The sequence below is a fragment of the Stenella coeruleoalba genome (assembly GCF_951394435.1).
Source record: "Stenella coeruleoalba genome assembly, chromosome: 13".
In the NCBI taxonomy this organism is placed as follows: Eukaryota; Metazoa; Chordata; class Mammalia; order Artiodactyla; family Delphinidae; genus Stenella; species Stenella coeruleoalba.
The window spans coordinates 68,450,531-68,470,303 of NC_137159.1; the positions used below are offsets into that span (position 1 = coordinate 68,450,531).

At 39.0% G+C, this 19,773-nt stretch overlaps 1 protein-coding gene across 9 annotated transcripts in view; it reads right to left on the reverse strand.

The window, feature by feature from the left end:
- Positions 1 to 19,773, reverse strand: part of BABAM2 (BRISC and BRCA1 A complex member 2) — a 491,572-nt gene that overhangs the window by 291,224 nt on the left and 180,575 nt on the right. For all 9 annotated transcript variants that reach the window (XM_079940869.1, XM_079940870.1, XM_079940873.1 and 6 more), the window contains one exon: positions 13,330 to 13,524. In XM_079940869.1, the coding sequence (XP_079796995.1) occupies positions 13,330 to 13,524 (195 nt within the window). The remainder of the gene's footprint in view (positions 1 to 13,329; positions 13,525 to 19,773) is intronic.

The window sequence follows — 19,773 nt, forward strand, 5'->3', positions numbered from 1 at the left end:
AAACTGTGAAGAAGAAAAGCAATGAGAGGAGGCTAGTTACCCCAGATAACAAAGCATCATATAAACACACAGTAATTACAGCAGCATAGTACTGGTGTTAAATCAACAGACAGACTAATGGAACAGGAAGTCAGTCCAGAAATAAGCCCAAAAAGATTCAGTGCGTGATTGATAGTGTGGGACAACTGGAGCCATAAAGGACTAAATAAAACTTAGATCCATATTTCACATCATAGATAAGGAAAAAGTCCAAGTGGATTAAGAATTTCAGTGTAAAAACTAAAACTGTAAAGAAGCAAACATTGATGAATGTCTTTATAAAACCTTGCAGTGGAGAATGACTTTCTAATTCAGAAGCCACAAAGGAAAAGATAGATAAACTTGACTACCTGAACATAAAAATTTTCTGGATGGCAAAAAAACACCACCAGCAATGTTAAAAGACAACTGGCAAACTGAGGAAGGTATATTTTCAACTCCATCACAAAGAGCTAATGCTCTTAATGAAAAAGAGATTTAAAGCCCAAGAGAATAACAGGAAAGGATAAACAGAAAAGAAATACAAATGACTCTTAAACATATGAAAATATTCTAAACCTCATTCATATCAAAAATATACAAATTCAAACTAAATTGAACATCATTTTCCACCAAACAGATTGGCAGAAATCTATCAGCATTTTAAAGATATCACTGCACTGTCTTCTCACCTCCACTGTTTTTGATGAACAGTTAGTGGTGACACAAATAATTTTCACCTACATATAAAGTGTTATTTTCTGTGGTCACTTAAAATTTTCTCCTTATGTTTGGTTTTCAGTATTTTGACTATGATGTGCCTTGTTTTTTCCTTGCATTTGTCTTGGTTGGGGTTTGCTGAGATTCTTGAATCTGTAAATGTATGTCTTCCACCGTATTTGGAAATATCTGGGCATTATTTAATCAAATATTTTCCTGCTTTCTTTCACGCATGTTAAACATTTGGATTTTGTCCCATAAGCTCTGCTTTCCCTTCTAAGTATCAACCCCCATCTAGTATCTGCTGCTTTTGATCACTCTCCAGTGCCCTGAGGCACATGGCTTTATATCTGTGGATGGATTAGTCTAATAGGAGCTACCCAGTCATTATGCAAAGTGGAACCTGACAGAAACCTGCAAATATGTTTGATTTATGATTGGCACTGCTGTGGAGAAACAACCACTCTCATATATTGCTGCTGGGTTAATAAACTGGTATAAACATTATGAGGGCATTCTGGTGATAAAATTATAAACACACATAATCTTTGATCCAGCAATTCCACTTCTAGTTATTTATCTTACAGACATACTGGAACACCTGCAAAGTGACATGTACAAGATTATTTATTCCAGTCTTACTTGTAACAGCGAAAGATTCAAAACAACTTTAATGCCCAACAACAGAATTCAAATTAAATAAATTATGGTTCAATTATTCAGTGTAATAATATACAATTATTTTTTTAAAGGAACGCTTATATGGAAAAAAATCTCTGAGCTATATTAAGTCAAAAGTAAGGTGCAGAACAGAGTATATATGTTACCATTTGCATAAAAAGTATGTACTATATGTTACCATTTGCTTATATGTGCATAAAGAAACTCTGAAAAACTACAATAGGTAAAAGCTACACCAGTGCTTATCTGAGGTGGGAGAAGCAAAGGAAGGTGGTTTGATTTGGGTGGACACAAGGCAATGACGGGAGGGAGACTTTTCACTATATATCTTTTAATACACTTTGATTTTTGAACACTATGAACATATTACCCACTCAAAGAAATTTTAAGGGATTTGAAAAGTAAAATTAAAAGTGTGTATAATGAGATGCTCATAATTCATGCACTCATTCATTTATTCAACAAACATTTATTGAGCACCTACCACGCCAAGTCCCAGGCTGGGTAATGGAGATCTTAAGACCAACAAAATACAGTCTGTCTATCTTGACTAGACAAACAAAATATTACAGTGTGATGTTTGGAGAGAGATATTTACAGGATGCGGAGGTAACTAAGTTAAGACTCTTAGTTTCAGGTGACAGAATTCTAATTCAAACTAACTTGAGCAAATAAAAGAGAATTTATTTAAAAGATATGCGGTATCTCAGGGAATCTGAGATTAAAAAAGCAGCCCACACCTAGAGGGGTGGGATAGGGAGGGTGGGAGGGAGAAGCAAGAGGGAGGAGATGTGGGGATGTATGTATACATACATCTGATTCACTTTGTTATACAGCAGAAACTAACACACCATTGTAAAGCAATCATACTCCAATAGAGATGTTAAAAAAAAAAAGAAGCAGCCCAGCCTCAGTCCAAAGGACTCTAATGCCCCCAGAATTTTCTCTCTGTCTCTTATCTCTGCTCTCTCTGTGCTTCGTCTTACTTTCTATTTACCACTTTCTGATTCTTTTGACTAAATAATATGAGAAAAAAAAGGTCCTAGAGTTACATGTTACAGACCAGCTACCCACAACAAGACCAAGCTCACTCTCAGAACTAACTCCAAAATCCCAAGCAAGAAGTCTGTTTGGCTTAGGTGCCTCCTGATCTAATCAACACTATTTCCACAGTTTTTACAGTGAAAAAGTTAATGTTAGCATAAATTCATTGAAAATAACTGAAAAACTAGGAAACTCTTCGGGGGAGGCAGGGTTGAGTTATATGTACATTTCCCAAAAGTCCTAAAAAAGTATGAGGGGCTTTCTTACAGAACACATCAAATACAAGATTCTTCATCTTTTTCCTTTCACTACGTGGAGAGAAGGCTTTAAAAAGTAGACTCAGCTGGTCCTTTGGAGAGACTCGTAGGTTCTCCTCACGCTGAGGAAATTGTGCAAGGGGTGCTCCCAACAACTAAATACCATCGAAAATGGGGCACCCAAGACTCAGAACAAACAAGTGGCTTCACAAATGCAAGTAAGCGGCGCCATTCCAGCCCTCCCTCACACGCTGCTGTGCGAGGTGCAGGCAAAGGATTCCCTCTGTGTTTCATAATGTTTCCGTAAAACCAGGTCTTTTCCACTTGACTGGCCCTGCTGCTAAAGGAAACTTGAATTTTCTACTGATGCTTGTATTATATTTTTTTAAAAAAAACAGTAATAAAGGTCCTTTTAAAAGTCAGTAAGATTGGAAAAGCTATCATGTTTACTTTAAATGTCTGGAGATATAAAGCAATTTAGGTGCACACACACACACACACACACACACACACACACACACTACTTCTAGTGAATAAACTAAAAAACTGAGGTATAAACTACTGTGACCAAGATCCTAAGTACTCCCACTGACATACAGGTCAAAATCCAATTCCATTACGCAAACAATAAAATTGTGAGAGCCTCTGCCATGGGATCATTTATTTTAAATAATGCTCAACTCATAATAGTTCCATGTGGTTAAAAACAAACAAATCTGGACAGTTCCAAGAAGTGACTATTATAGATTTGACTACCATGCTACACTCCTTCCAAAGGAGAGCCACAAGTTTATCCCTGCCACAGGTCAAATGCCATCAGAGCGTAACTCCCAAGTAGCATAAATTAAAGGGGGATGATGAGAAGCCCCCTGTATCCCCTGCTCCCTGTGGCTGACTGGCATCACTGAACACCTACTCCATCCTCGTGGCCAGCGGTGAAAAGGCCATCCACTTCCAGACCCCCTCCAGCTATTCTGATTCCTCTCTGAGTACTCTCGCCCTCCTCTCCCACCATTCTAGACCAGTGCTGCCCAAGAGACAGAGAGATAGAGAGAAGGAATGCAATACACAAATGTGAGCCATATATACATACGCCATTGGAGATTATTTAACATTTTCTAACAGCCATATGTAAAAAGATAAAGAGGGACTTCCCTGGTGGCCCAGTGGTAAAGGATCTGCCTTCCAATGCAGCAGTGGCCTGGGCTCGATCCTTGGTCAGGGAAATAAGATCCCAACTAAGCCCGCACGCCACAACTACTGAGCTCACGTGCCACAACTAGAGAGCCTATGTGCTGCGAACTACAGAGCGCACGTACCCTGGAGCCTGCACGCCACAACTAGAGGAGAGAAAACCTGCGTGCCATGAAGAAAGATCCCACACGCCTGAATGAAGATCCTGCGTGCCACAACTAAGACCCGATGTAGCCAGAAGTAAACATTAAATAAACAAGAAATAAATCTTCTTAAAAAATAAAATAAAAAGATAAAGAAAAACAGCTGAAATTAATTTTAATAATATGTCCCAATATATCCAGAATATTATCATTTCCACATGTTATCAACATTAAAAAATTATTAACAAGATCATTTTTTGTGCCAATTCTTTGAACGCTGCTGTGTATTTCACACTTGCATACATCTCAGTTCAGACCAGCCACACTTCAAGTGCTCAACAGTCACTTATGCACAGTCAGGGGTTCCTGTTTTGGACAGCACAGTTCAAGATACTTTTCCATTAACATTAATTCCTATGTTAAGTTAGTTACTCCCTGTCACAAATACCTGAAGAGCTACCTGAGCTACCAAATGCTATGAACCTGGAACACTCCTGACAGGAAGGTTGGTAAATGTCACCTGGTTAGTGGGAATGAACACGGGACCCATGCCTCTTGCAGCTAATATGTTTTTTCCTTCTTCCTCCAAATACTATCTGAACTTACTGCCTTTACTTTGTCTTCACCACTTCCCTTGCTGATACCCTGAAATCTGTTCCCCCAACCTCAGAACCCCACCAAAACTACTCCTGGAAAGATAAGCGACACTCTCCTTCTTAAAAAGTAACTCTCCCTTTCTCCTTGTTTTCCATACTTAATCTGCACCTTGGTGATGTCAACTTCTACTGGTCCACATATGGTACTTTACGATTAACAGCAGTTTCAGAGATAAGACAGGAACAATCACTGAACTACATTTACTGAGCAACTACTATAATAAGTTACTTCATATATATACAAAAGAAGGCTAATAATAATAACAATAATACTTTGTATTACACAACTCCACCGTTTGCTTAATTTTGTTTGCTTCACACACAGGGGATCTAATTTAATCTTTGTGTCAAGGTTGGGGTGACAGAGTAGTTATCTCCAGCAAAGTGACACAGGGAAAAGCTTTAGTCACACACACACAAAAACTAATGACAGGGGCTTCCCTGGTGGTCCAGTGGGTAAGACTCCGCACTCCCAATGCAAGGGGCCCAGGTTCGATCCCTGGTTGGGGAACTAGATCCCGCATGCATGCCGCAACTAAGACCCAGCACAGCCAAAATAAATAAATAAACATTTTTTAAATACAATGATAGAATTAGAATCCAAAGCTCCCACCTCCCAGATCACTTCTGTCTCCAACACATTTCTACATGGCCTCTGCCCTAGAAGAGCTTACACTCTAAGCACACTGCTCTAAAAGTAATCAAGCAATGAGGCCATAAGAATGAGGCGGCTCTAATGCCTTGGTAGCCAACTTAAGCCAGAATCAATTCCTGTAAATGGCTCAAGGTTAAGAAGAACAGCCAATCCCAAACAGCCAACTAGTTTTTCCCAAAAAATGCAACCACTTCAGCTCTAGCCAATCAATTTCCTTGCTTTGCGTCCAACTGCTCTCTGTAAAAACCTTGCCTGTAACTCTTATCAGTGGAACGCTCCTAACCACCTTGCATCAGTGTTTGCTCAAATAAACTCTTAAAAATTTTAATATGTCTCAGTTTACCTTTTAACAGTGCTCATATACTTTCCCTTCAAATGTAATATCACAGCAAGATGGGGTGACAGAAGCATCAAGTCATTAACTCAAATGAGGAGCTATCATGAAATGGCTCCTTTCATATTTTTAAATGTTGCCAGAGTTTAATTTATAAACCATAAATTTTGAAAATCTTACTGGGATTTGTGGTCAAGTACAACAAAAAAGGGGAATTGTTTCACATTCTCCAACATGTTATCATTATTAAGAAAATGCCCACAAAAGGAAAAAATCGGTTTCTAAGAAAACGTTTTATCTCACAGATCACCCACTGGTGATCATTAATATGTAAAATATGTGGCTTTAGAACATCTCAAAACCTTCGTTTCACGACAGGAAAGACAAATGCCTTTAATCAAAATATTAGGGATGATAAACTAACTTTGAGTTCTGGGAATTAAAACAAAAGCCAGGGGCTTCCCTGGTGGCACAGTGGTTGAGAGTCTGCCTGCCGATGCAGGGGACACGGGTTCGTGCCCCGGTCCGGGAAGATCCCACATGCCGCGGAGTGGCTGGGCCCGTGAGCCATGGCCGCTGGGCCTGTGCATCCGGAGCCTGTGCTCTGCAACGGGAGAGGCCACAACAGTGAGAGGCCCGCGTACCACAAAAAAAAAAAAAGGCCAAAGAAAAATTCACAAATTTGCTTACTGCACTCTTACCATTAACAGACTGTGGTTCTTTAGCTATAACAGACACACGCAGGAAATGCTGACAAGGCAGCTGACAGATACAATATAAAGTGAGACCTTAGGTTTTACCCATTGAGAAAACTTATAATGTACCTTTATCTTGATATGTTGTAGCAAAACAGTATATACAATTTTAACACCTATAGCTTACATTGTGACATTCATTGAAATTAAAATTCTAATCTTAATAACTCTGTTCAAAGAAGTAGCAGGAGGAAGATCTTTGTGGTAATCTGTATCTTGATTGCAGTGGTAGTTACAGGAAATTACTCATGTGATAAAATGGCATACACATACATTGTACCAATGTCAATCTCTTGGTTATGTAAAAAATAACCACTGGGAGAAACCAGGTTAGGGTATACAAGGCCTCTCTGTACTATTTTGCAACTTCTTGTGAATCTATAACTAATTAATATATCTTTTAAAATTAAATATTTTAATATATCTTTTAAAAATGATTCTGATCATGCAGGTACATTAGAATTGTTCATTCTGAACAGGTAAGCTTGCATCCCAATGTATCATCTGTTTTCTCCCAACTAAAAAAAAAAATTGGTGTTTACTAAAAATTATAAAACCAGCATAGACTAAGAATACAATCTTCAAAACTCTACTTACTAAAGGAGATGGACAAAGCAATACGAGAGATGACTTCATAAAAAGACCACGGTAAAGAATTAATAAAGAGTTTGTGTTGGTTTTTTGTTTGTTTGTTTTTTTAATGTTTACTTTCAAATGTGCACTTGCTGAAATCCTCTAACTGGAAATTGAGGAGGAAAAAGAAGAGTGTCTGCAGTGGTGTGGAGGCAGCACTGTATTTCAAATTAATATGCTTGTCAGAAGGCTGACAAGAGATCAGAGCCCTCTCCCTCTTTCTACTACATGGTTTTTAAATTTTTCCTTTTGCCAGCTGACAGTAAAATGGAAGAGGCATTTTTTAAAAGCAGGTTTTTAAAAGCCTCTTACTTTTAGAGCAGAAATGGAAGGTTAAGAACGTAAACACATGTTCCAGAAAGAAAAACTCCGTGATGCAAAGACGAAAACAAAAAGTCACCATCCTCTCAAATGAACACAGGATGTTGTAATCCAAAGGTATTCAATAATTATGCACAGTCTTGGATTCATTACAGAAAATATTTATCAGATGGACTAGTGGAATCAGGAGAATCAAAATACATGGATTCACATTTAGCCCAGGAAGAACAAATTGACTCATAATATTTTATTTAGAGAATATATTAATTTTCATATTTTATTTCCTATATCAATTTCTTTCATATTAAAATGTCCTCTTGCTTCAATAGTCCAAAAAGACATAATAGATATGATTTACTAATCAGTAAAACAGTCATATGTATGCTTATAATTCTTGTCCCCCACGTATGCTATGCCTCTAAGTTTTTCTGCAACCATATAACCCCCTGACCTCCTCTTCCTATAGTGCTGTCTACGTCCACCTTCCTTTAGGACCTAGGTCAGTTCTGGCTCATCAGTGAAGACTTTCCTTAGTCACTCCGTTTCTCAGTGATTGGCTCTTCTTCTGAATTCATGTACAGGCAGTCCATTCCATCTGAGATAATCTGTTCAGCATTGCTATTTCATTTTTTACAAATATGTGTTGAGACTTAACTGGATTCTAACACCTTCAAGAGCAAAAGCCAGGACTGCTTTTTTTTACTCCAACTAGCATAGCAGACTTTCCATATCAGTCCTATACCAGCTTAGCCCTACTAAATTATATCTTATGGGTATGGTGCAGCATTCCAGTGCATATAACTATAAAAATAATTTTAAATATTGATTCTGCAGTTCTTCATAATAATTATCTTTTCAAGCTCTGTGTTATCAGAAAAACTGAAAAGCATGCCTTTCAATAACCTAATAAAACAATGAAACGGGGTCAAAGGAGAAGCCCTGTGACATTCCACAAACACCTGATGGCTGACAAAAGGTATAGCCAATCTTTTATGTGGAGCTCTTCCATAGATTCAGACAACTAAGAAAGGAGCCCACAGTCAGTAGAATACTAAGGGAGAACAACTGAATGTTTTACTGAAAATTAGATAATCTAAGTCAATAATATTCACCTTCCTTAAAAGGATAAAGTAAGTTTGCCACGACTGTTTCTTAGTTACCCAGCTGTTGTTCCAACTGACTATTGCATTCTTATTTAAATGTATGCAAATCATCCACCTAAAGACCTGAGTGTAATTTCTTTCAAAAATCTCCAGAATGTTTTTGCTTTCTACAATCCCTAGGACCTTTCTGCTTCCCCATAATTTCTCAAAGATAACATCTCTGAAGCACATCAGCCAGTTTCTTCAGTGCCCTGAAACAGTCCCCCGCTAGAGCCTCCAGAAGGAACGCAGCCTGGACGATAATTTGATTTTAGTCCAGGGAGACCCATTTCGGACTTCTGACCACCAGAACTGTAAGATAATAAATTTGTGTTGTTTTAAGCTACCAAGTTTGTGGCAATTTGTTACAGCAGCAATAGGAAACTATTACAGTCCCTGATTCAAAAAATCTTGGCTCAAAACCAAACTGCTTTCTTTCTGCTAGGGTCCCGTGTTTGTCACCCAAATTCTTGGTCTGGATTTGTCTTCCATTAGCAAGCTGTCCTTTAACATATTCCTGAACCAGCATGCCATGCTCAAATGTGTTTCATCCTGCAAGACTCACCTTTATGCCCTGTTTCTAGACCAGGAACTAACTCACATGCCTATATTTTTACTTCTAGAGTCTCGGCTCCTGCTTCCACTGGGCCCTCCCTAGGGCTGGTCAGCTGCAAGCTTAACCTCTAATTGTCCACCTTGCCTTGTTACAGGATTCTCAGTTTCTTTACTTCCCCTAAGTCCATAATCATTGCCCTAATGCTTACAAATTACTTAACAGTATATCAAAATAAACTGGGGCAAATGTAGCAGCAGTAGGTTTAAAGAATGGAGAATCAATAGCATTAAATGAGAAGTTTTAAATATACTATAAATTCAAACTACCTAGCTATTTTAAATGAATTTAAACGTCTACACTCAGAAGAACTATATCTCAAGTATTAGCTGAGCCAATGAACATAATTTTTAAAATTCTTAGATCAGAAATGGTACCATAAAACTGGATATACCTAAATTCAGCCTTAATATTAAAAGGGGGAATTAGGAGGGAAGGAAAATCCTAAAAACTAAAGACCAATTAGCTTGACAGTGATTCCAATCATGTCTTTAAAGGAATCTATCGGCACTAAAGACAACACAGACAGGTTCACCAAGAAGTCATGTCAAATTAACCTAACACCTCTTTTGAGAGGACAACTAAGTTGATTTTTTAATAAGAAAAATGTTGGGATTAGAGGATACACTAAGTTTAATGAAGTTTTCCTTACTATCCACACAAACAGATTAAAGTTTCAAAACAATAGTTTAAAACCTTGAACTCTGCACTACTGGTAGAAATGTAAAATGGTGAGGCCATTATGGAAAACAGTACAGAGATTCCACAAAAAAAATTAAAAATAGAATTAGCAATATGATCCAGCAATCCTACTCTGGGGGATATATTCAAAAGAGTTCAAAGCAAGATCTTTGTACATACCCACGTGTAGTCAGCATTATTCACAATAGCCAAGAGGTGAAAGCAATGCAAATGTCCACTGATGGATGAATGGATAAACAAAATGTGGCGTATGCATGCAATGGAATACCAGGCAGTCTTAAAAAGGACAGAAATCCTGTCACATGCTACGACATGGATGAAACGATGAACCTCAAAGACATTATGCTAAGCGAAATAAGCCAATCGCAAAAAGACAAATGCTGTTCGACTGCACTTACATGAGGTCTCCAAAGGAGTCAAAAATCATAGAAACAGGAAGTAGAAAGGTAGCTGCCAAGGGCTGGAGGGAAGAGGAATTAGCATTTAAATTGGTAGAGTTTCAGTTTTACAAGATGCAAAAGCTCTAGAGATCTATTGCACAACAACGTGAACATACTTAACACTACTAAACTGTGTACTTACAGATGGTTGACGGTAAATTTCATTTTGTCTTTTACCACAGTAAAATAAGCAAAATAAATTTACAAAATAACAAAAAAACCTTGAACCGAACACAGGATGATTTGTAACAAGGGTTAATTTTAGTCCTACTAATTCAAAGGCATTAACCATGTATAAAACCTTGGAAAACATGTCCTTTGAGAAAGAGCTGAAGAACAAAAGGGGAAAGGTATATTTAACCTCAGAAAAGAAAGACTAAGTGAAATCTAAAAGAATTAACACAGAGAAGGGAACCTAAACTTATTCTGTGCTTAAATAAACTAGAGTTTATTAATTAATTCATTCAACAAATGTTTACGGAATGTAAACAATATGGCAGGCACTGTTCTAGGAGTTTATTATATTTCCAGTGAATGGAACAAAGATCTTGGCCTTGGTGGAATTTTACATTCCGCTGGGGAGAGACAAACAAACAATAAACACAATAAGTGTGGTAGGCTCCCAGTGACCTCTGGTATTCACACTCTTAGGTAATGCCTCCCCTGCGTGTAGACTGGACTTAACAAGCAGAATACATCAAAATTGATGAGATGTCACTTCTGAGATTAGGTTATGAAGACTGTGACTTCTGTCTTGCTCACATACTCACTCCTGCTTACTCGCTCTGGTGAAGCCAGCTGCCATTTTATGAGCTGCCCTGTGGAGAGGCCCTAAGAAGAGGCAAGGAACTGAGGGCAGCCTCCAGCCAACAGGCAGCACTATACTGAGACCCTCAGGTCAACAGCCCACAGGGAACTGAACGGTACCAAGAAATACATGAATGAACTTAGAATGGATCCCTCTCCAGTTGAGCCTTGAGTGACTACAGCCCTGGCCAGTACCTTGAGTGCAGCCTGTGAGAGACCCTCAAACAGAGGGACTACACAGATTCCTGGCAAACAAAATTTATGATAATAAATGCTATTGCTTTAAGCCACTAAATTCTGGTATGATTATTTTATGCGGCAACATATAACTAATACAACATGTTGATTATATAGTTTGTTAAAAAGAGATGCAAAAAAAAATGTAGAGCAGGGTCAGGGTCGGGGGAGGGTGTACAAGTTACAATTTTAAGAAGAGATGTTAGAAAAACCTGCACATGAATGTTTATACAGCATTATTCATAACAGTCAAAAAGCAGAAACAACCCAAATGCCCATCAGTTGGTGAATGGATATGTGGTATGCCCATCAAATGGACTATTACTGAGCCACAAAAAGAAATGAAGTACTGACACATGCTACAACATGGATGAACCCCACACACATTATGTAAGGTAAAAGAAGCCAGTCATAAAAGACCACATATTGTATGATTCCACCACAGGTATACCTCATTCTATTGTGCTTCGTTTTACTGTCCTTCTCAGATATTCCATTTTTTATAAATTGGAGGTTTGTAAACCTTCTGTGTTGTTAGACAATATTTGGCATTTTTTAAGCAATAAAGTACTTTTTAATTAAGGTATGTACATTGTTTTTTATAGAAATAATGCTATTGCACACTTAATAGACTACACTATGTGTAGTGTAAACATAACTTTTATATGCATTAGGAAACCAAAAAATTCGTGTAACTCACTTTATTGTGATATTTGCTTATTTGCAGTGGTCTGGAACCAAACCCGCAATACTTCCCAAGTATGCCTGTGCATGAATGTTCAGAAAAGAAAATCTATACAGACAGAAACTAGTTTAGTGGTTGCCTGAGGCTGGGGGTGGGAATAGGATTAACTATAAATGGGCATGAGGGATATTATTGGGGTGATGGAACCACTCGAAAACTGGATTGATGGTGGTTGCTCAACTTGGCAAATTTATTAAAAACCATTAAACTTTACACTTAAAACAGTTACTTTATGGTATCAAAATTATACCCAAAAAAAGTTGTTTAAAAAGAATGGGGGGGGCTTCCCTGGTGGCGCAGTGGTTGCGAGTCTGCCTGCCAATGCAGGGGACACGGGTTCGTGCCCCGGTCCGGGAAGATCCCACATGCCGCGGAGCGGCTGGGCCCGTGAGCCATGGCCGTTGAGCCTGTGCTCTGCAACAGGAGAGGCCACAACAGTGAGAGGCCCACATACCGCAAAAAAAAAAAAAAAAAAAAAGAATGGGGGTATTAATATAGGCATTGCTGAGAACATAACACATGCGTAAAAACATTAAGGAGGAAGGATATTAGCCTTGTGAATATCCAGGGGAAATATGCCAGACAACGGGAAAGCTATGCAAAGACCCTAGGGCAGGAGCATATCTTGTGTGTCTGCAGCACAGCAAGGGTGCTAGAGAGGCTGGAGCTGATGATTTTTAGACAGGAAAGTGGGAGACGAAGAGAGAGGAGGAATGATGGATGGAGGATGGTGGTGACAGGAATCACGTAGAGCTTTTTTACACCTCTAGAAAGACTGCGGCTTTTACTATGAGAGAAGAAGAGAGGGATATGAAAGCGCTGGGCAAAGGAGTGATACACTCTGACCTGCATTTTTAAAGGATCATACAATGTAAAGAAATTATAAAAGGATCCATATAAGCTGGCTACCTCCGGAGTTACTGACCCCTCTCATCTGACTGGGATACTATATACTGTCTCATAATTCAGAGTTTTGAAAAGACATTAATGTTTATCTGGTTTCTCAAGGATATCGCCCGGGAAGTTTGTAAAATTTGGAGTCTCACATCCACAGCCGCAGATATTCAGAAGTCAGGGGCTGCGGATGTGAGACTGAGAAAGTACACGGGCAACCTAAATCATGTTTATCTAAGGAAATGGCCAGGATTTATTATTAATGAATGTCTGAATTGATTATTTTATTCTATTACAGATAAAGTGACCTTTTTTCTCCCATTCTCAAAAAACCTTACCCAGCTGTTTTTTTTCCCGGCATAAATTTCCATGTTCTCTCCATACTGCGGCTCTTCCAGTAACGTCTGGTATTCAAACATGAGGCGGGAACTCTCACGGAGGCGGCTGCATTGAAATTGGTGATATTGTTGCACAAGTTCCTTCACCACAAGTAAGAGACATTCAGGATTTGATGGATTCCAGGAGGCAAGGTTCTGCAGAAGCCAAAAATAAAAGACCAGTAACAAATGCATTTTCACACAAATCCAGTATCATATTAGCACATCAATATAGAGAAAAAGAATAATGAAAATCTAAGAGAAACAGACTACTCTTTTTTTTACTGAAGTATAGTTGATTTACAATGTTGTGTTAGTTTCTGCTGTACAGCAAAGGAATTCAGCTAAACATATATGTATATATAATCTTTTCATATTCTTTTCCATATGGTTTATTACAGGATGTTGAATATAGTTCCCTGTGCTACACAGTAGGATTGTTGCTTATCTATTTTATATATATATTATATATATATATATAAAATATATATCTGCTAATCCCAAACTTCTAATTTATCCCTCTCCCACCCCCTTCTCCCTTTGTTAACCATAAGTTTGTTTTCTATGTTTGTGAGTCTGTTTCTGTTTTGTAAATAAGTTTCTTTGTATCATATTTTAGATTCCACATGTGATATCACATGGTATTTGTCTTTCTCTTTCTGACTTACTTCACTTAGTATGATAATCTCTAAGTCCATCCATGTAGCTGCAAATGGCATTATTTCATTCTCCTTTATGGCTGAGTAGTATTCCATTGTACATATGTACCACATCTTCTTTAGCCATTCATCTGCCAACAGACACTTAGGCTGCTTCCATGTCTCGGCTATTGTAAATAGTGCTGCTATGAACACTGGGGTGCATTTATCTTTTCAAATTAGAGTTTTCTCTGGATATATGCCCAGGTGTGGGATTGCTGAATCATATGGCAACTCTATTTTTAGTGTTTTTAAGGAACCTCCATACTGTTTTCCATAGTGGCTGAACCAATTTGCATTCCCACCAACAGTCTAATAGAGAAACAGACTACTCTTAATTTATGATAAACTCAGAGCTGAAGTTAGAAGGGTCTTTTGGGCTTGGTGATTTTTCCCGCCTTCTAAAAATTCTTGCAGAAAATCAAGGAGAATTCCACCGTGGGTAGGCAGAAACAGTAATGTGTAAAGTAGAGTAGTAACAAAACAAGAAACCTAAACACCCTAGAAGACCATCATTTTAGCCCTGGAAGACTGAATTTGTTTCACAGTCTTTCATAATTTTAATTTTTTTTCCCTCTGCACCTAAATTCAGCATAAAAGCTAATGTCATTCAACTCAGATCCACAGACCATGTGCATCCGTAATTCCAGACATAAATAAATGCTCTGTAAACATTAGCACTCCACAAAAATATAAGCACAATGGTGGTGGTTCAGCCTGAAAAAGATAGGAATGGAGTAGAGATGAGGGAAAATACAATTAGGAAATGCAAAGTTCAAAGAAGAAGGGAATGGCTCTGATAGCTTATGACCAGGAAAGGAGCTGGGAAAGATCTGGTAAGTATATAGTAGCTGTTAAGCTCTCATTCATTCAACAAATACTTATCAAGTACCTATTCTGTATCAGCCACTGTTCTAGGCAGTGACAGGAACAAGCCAAGTCCTTGCTAAAGGAGCTTACATTTTTGTGGGCCAAAATAAATAATAAACAATATCAGATGGTAATAAATGCTACCGAGAAAAATAAAGCATGCATCCCTGAAAAGTGATGAAGGAAGGGCTTCAAAAGGGAAGTGAGGGCTTCCCTGGTGGCGCAGTTGTTGAGAGTCCGCCTGCCGATGCAGGGGACGCGGGTTCGTGCCCCGGTCCGGGAAGATCCCACATGCCGCGGAGCGGCTGGGCCCGTGAGCCGTGGCCGCTTAGCCTGCGCGTCCGGAGCCTGTGCTCCGCAATGGGAGAGGCCACAACAGTGAGAGGCCCAAGTACCACCAAAAAAAAAAAAAAAAAAAAAAAAAAAAGGGAAGTGATCGGCTGGGTCAAATGGTGTTGAGAGTGACATGAGGCTTGGCAATTGACTGCTGGGTCTATTGACACAGGTCAACAGTTTGCTCAGCAAGTGCTACTTTGGTGAAACAGAAGCTTGACTGTGGAGGTTTAAAGATAGGATGAGTAGAAAGAAACTGCAGACAGCTAATACAGACAATTCAAACTGGTAACCAGAGGCAGATGCGGGGTCAAGAAAAAGTTGTGCTCAGATGTTTACAGCTTGATGGAATATCCCCATAGAGGGGGGAACGTGCTGATGTAAAGGGAGGTCGGGCAAGGTTCCACCAGAGAAGATGACGATTAGGGAGGTAGGGATGGGATCTCCAAGAGGGTTGCCCTAGCAATGAGCATAGGGAGTCCATCCGTAGGTACAGGAGAAGAGGCCAGCTTAGGAGTACACATGCAGGCAGGCTGCCCTAAGTGCTGATAAGAGCTCGTGGTGGTTCTCTACCGGGAGCTTACGTTTTCTCCCTAAAATAAGGTCATCAGCTGAGAGTGAGGAAGAAGGAGGGGATATGGGAAGTTTAAGAAGAAGGTGTGAAATAGTCATTTAGAGCAATAAACAATAAATGAACTGGGGAAATGGGGGAGGAATAAATGGACTGGGGAAATGGAGGAGGCGTTCCAATTAGCACCAAAAGCCCCACTGAGCTTGAGGTATGACTTTTTTTTTTTGCGGTACGCGGGCCTCTCACTGTTGTGGCCTCTCCCGTTGCGGAGCACAGGCTCCGGACACGCAGGCTCAGCGGCCATGGCTCACGGGCCCAGCCGCTCTGCGGCATGGGGGACCTTCCCGAACCGGGGCACGAACCCGCATCCCCTGCATCAGCAGGCGGACTCCCAACCACTGCGCCACCAGGGAAGCCCTAGAGGTATGAGTTTTAAGTGAGACCAATTAGCATAAATTCCCTTGCCTGGGTGCAATGTGGAGTGGGAGGAATCTGGATTTAACAAAGGTTGGGATTTTGACAGGTAAGTACAAAAGAAAGAGGGGCAAGAGATCTTAGAGGGTTTGCAAAAGAATGATCATAATTATGGACCACTGACGTTAAGCCAGGAAAAAGCAAAGTAAGTTCATAAGGGAAGTGAGAGTTAGTGAAAAGGTGGTAGGACCCATGGTCCTGGTGAGCTGGAAGAATTGTTGGAGTTGAGATTCTAAAAAGAGGAAAGACACGAGGCGTGGTCAGAGAATGGGATGTTTGCAGCTGAGATGATGGAGGTGATCTACAGCGGTACTGATGAGGCCTTGGCCGAGCATGTGCCTGGCTGAGGAGGTGAAGGAAGGACGAGACCACCAGAGGAAAGGAAGTCAGGGACTGAGAGGCCTGCGTGTTGGAAGGAGCATGTGTATGAATATTAAATCACCTGGAATCACGGCAAGAGCAATAGTGCTGAGAAAATGACAGTGAGCCATGTGCTAAAGTCTTGAAAGAATGTCTCTAGATAACAACAAGGAGGGCGTGGTGGGTCCCATTGCCTGAGGGCCTGAGTTTCAAGGCTGGGGGTGGGGTCAGGGAAGAGGGAATGACGTTTCCTTGGCAGCAGCACTGAGGAGCATGAACACCTACCCCTCCTCCAAGTTCAGTGATACAAGAGGTGAGAGAGAAATCAGCTACAATTCGCTTGAGAACATGCAGGGAAAGACAGAATCTCAGGGTAGAGGGTCTGAATGCTCAGGCTTTAGAGTGGTGGTCATCAATCTTCAAACTGGAATCACCTAGAAATACTAATGCTTGGGCCCTACGCCCACCTCCAGACTCTGGTCTAACTGAGTTAATCTGGAGTACATCTTGGGTAATGGGGTTTGTTTGTTTGTTTTTTAAAGCTCCCCAGGCGATTCAACATGTAGCAAAGGTTGAGAACCACTGACTTAGAAGAAAAAGGGGTAGAGAAGTTAAGGATATCAGGGACTTTACTGATAACAGACCAGGCCAATACCCCAAAACACCCAATCTCCAGCAATCTAGAAATTTAGCACCTATAAAGGAAAACAGCAATACATTACGAATGTTCAACAGGTAGTAATTATATAGTTTGCTGAGTACTATAGAAGTTCTAAGAACTTTTCATATATTCAAGTTAATCCTTATGACAACCTATGTTATATTATTATACCATTTTATAGGTGAGAAAACTGAGGCCAAAAGTAGTTTGGTATCTCATCCAAGGTCACAGAGGTATTAAACAATAAAACTAGGTTTCAGACTTAAGCAATTTGACTCCAAGTCCCTGCCTAAGCACCACAGCAGAGGTTCTTACACATTTTAGTCTCAGGAACCTTTTACACTCTTAACAAGTATTGAGGACCCCAAGGAGCTTCTATATATATGAATTATATGGGTTACATTTACTATATTAAAAATGAAAACTGAGAAACTTTTTAATATTTATTAATTCATTTTAAAATAACAATCCTACTACATGTTAACATAAAAACATTTTTTAATGAAAAAACTGTATTTTCCCAAAAACTCATGAAACGCATGGCATTGTTTCATATTCTTGCAAATCTCTTTAATGTCTGGTTTAATTAAAGAGCTGGATTCTCATATGTGCTCTTACATTCAGTGTTGCAATATGTTGTTTTGGCTGAAGTATATGAAGAAAATCCAACCTCATTCAAATATGTACTTTGAAAAAAGAGGAGTATTTTAATAGCCTTTTCAAATAATTCTGGATCTTCTTCTTTGATACTACACCAAAACTCAACAAGTGGCAGTTTCTTAAAGGTTAGTTGCAATGTGGAATCTAAAACTACTTTTTTTTCTTTTCCATTATGGTTTATTACAGGATATTGAATGTAGTTCCCTGTGTTATACAGTAGGATAAAACTATATTAATAAACACTTCATACTCTTACCCTAAATTCCATTTGTCTATCCTATACTTTAAATGAAGCTTTTACTCGTGTATGACTCTGTATCATGCATTGATCATTTAGAAAATACTGATTCACTGAGTTATACAGATCTTCCAAATGTTGACACATTCATTAATATCATGATCAATCTCACCAGAAAAGTCTTCTATCAAAAGAAAACAAACAAAAGGTAAAGAAATGCATCCTTTAAAAGGATGGTAATTACTTTGCTCCACTGCGTGGGTTGATTTAGGGACTAAATGACAATGGAGACACCACTAAACTTATAGGAAAGGTAGGTCTTAAGGAATATCCAAATGAAGACTGATGAACAGAGGAAAAAGTAAGAGCTTCAGCATCCTACATTGAAGGACAGAGGGCCCTTGCTATGAAGTGATTGGACAGAAAGAGTACAAAGTCCTCACAGGCAAACCTCTGGACGTCAAGAGCCTGAGGTCCTTTGGGGCTACTCAAGACCACAGAAGGATATAACAACACAGTATAGAACTTAAAGTGATCATTATATAGCTGGCTATGCATTTCCTTCAGAGATCATCATTAAACACTGATAAATAGGAAAAATACACAATCTTCCATTTCCTGGTCAAGTATTCCTTTCAAGTCCTTGTTCCAGTACAAAAAGAAAAAGCTTTAGCTGCCTCAATTTAAACTCTTAATTCTATCATTTCTCTTTAGCTATTTGACAAGTTACAAGCTTACATCCACAAATTTTTTTTAAATTATGAAAGCATATAAGCTGGCAAACACCTCTTACCAATTTGAATTCATTTCAAGTGATTCAATCTAATTGTTAAATGCATAGTAAAGACATGCCAAGCAGTCCCTTTCCATTAAATACAACCTCCCAATACATGCAAATGCATTTGACCTCTTTGGCCATTCAATGCAGACTTCACTGGGAAATGATTTAGCTGAAAAACATTCCCATCAAGGGAAGCAGAGACATGCTTACAGTGATAAAAATTCCTCTACTACTGCTACTTGACCACTTTTACATATTAAGTAATTTGTGCTTTGAACTACTTGGCCTAAAAGGCGAGAACCCTGAAGATATACAAGATTTTTGGGATCACTTCCTAAGACTAAAGCATATTTTAAAAACAAGTCTAACAATGCAGGATATTGGGGTTTTCCACTCTCTTGAGTAGGAGATAGAGAAAAATACCCAAAGCTTCCTCAAGGAAAGGGTGAGAGAGCATAAATTAAGAGGCCTCTTTATGAAAAGAAGAAAAATAAGTTTCTCTCTCCGTGCACAAAGTTCTTATTCTGCTTATTTTTGGTAATACATGAAAGAGGAAATCTGAAATGTGGATGGTCAAGAAGAATAGGTACAGGACACATAATATACTAACATAGAAAAGAGTAATGAAAATGCATTAGGAGAAAGTGATATAATACGATAAAAGAGAGAAAAGCAAAAGAATTAACTACTATTATGAAACTTTATTCATTCTCACCAGACACCTATGAAGCAGTTCAGGGAAGGTTATCACAGCAGTGC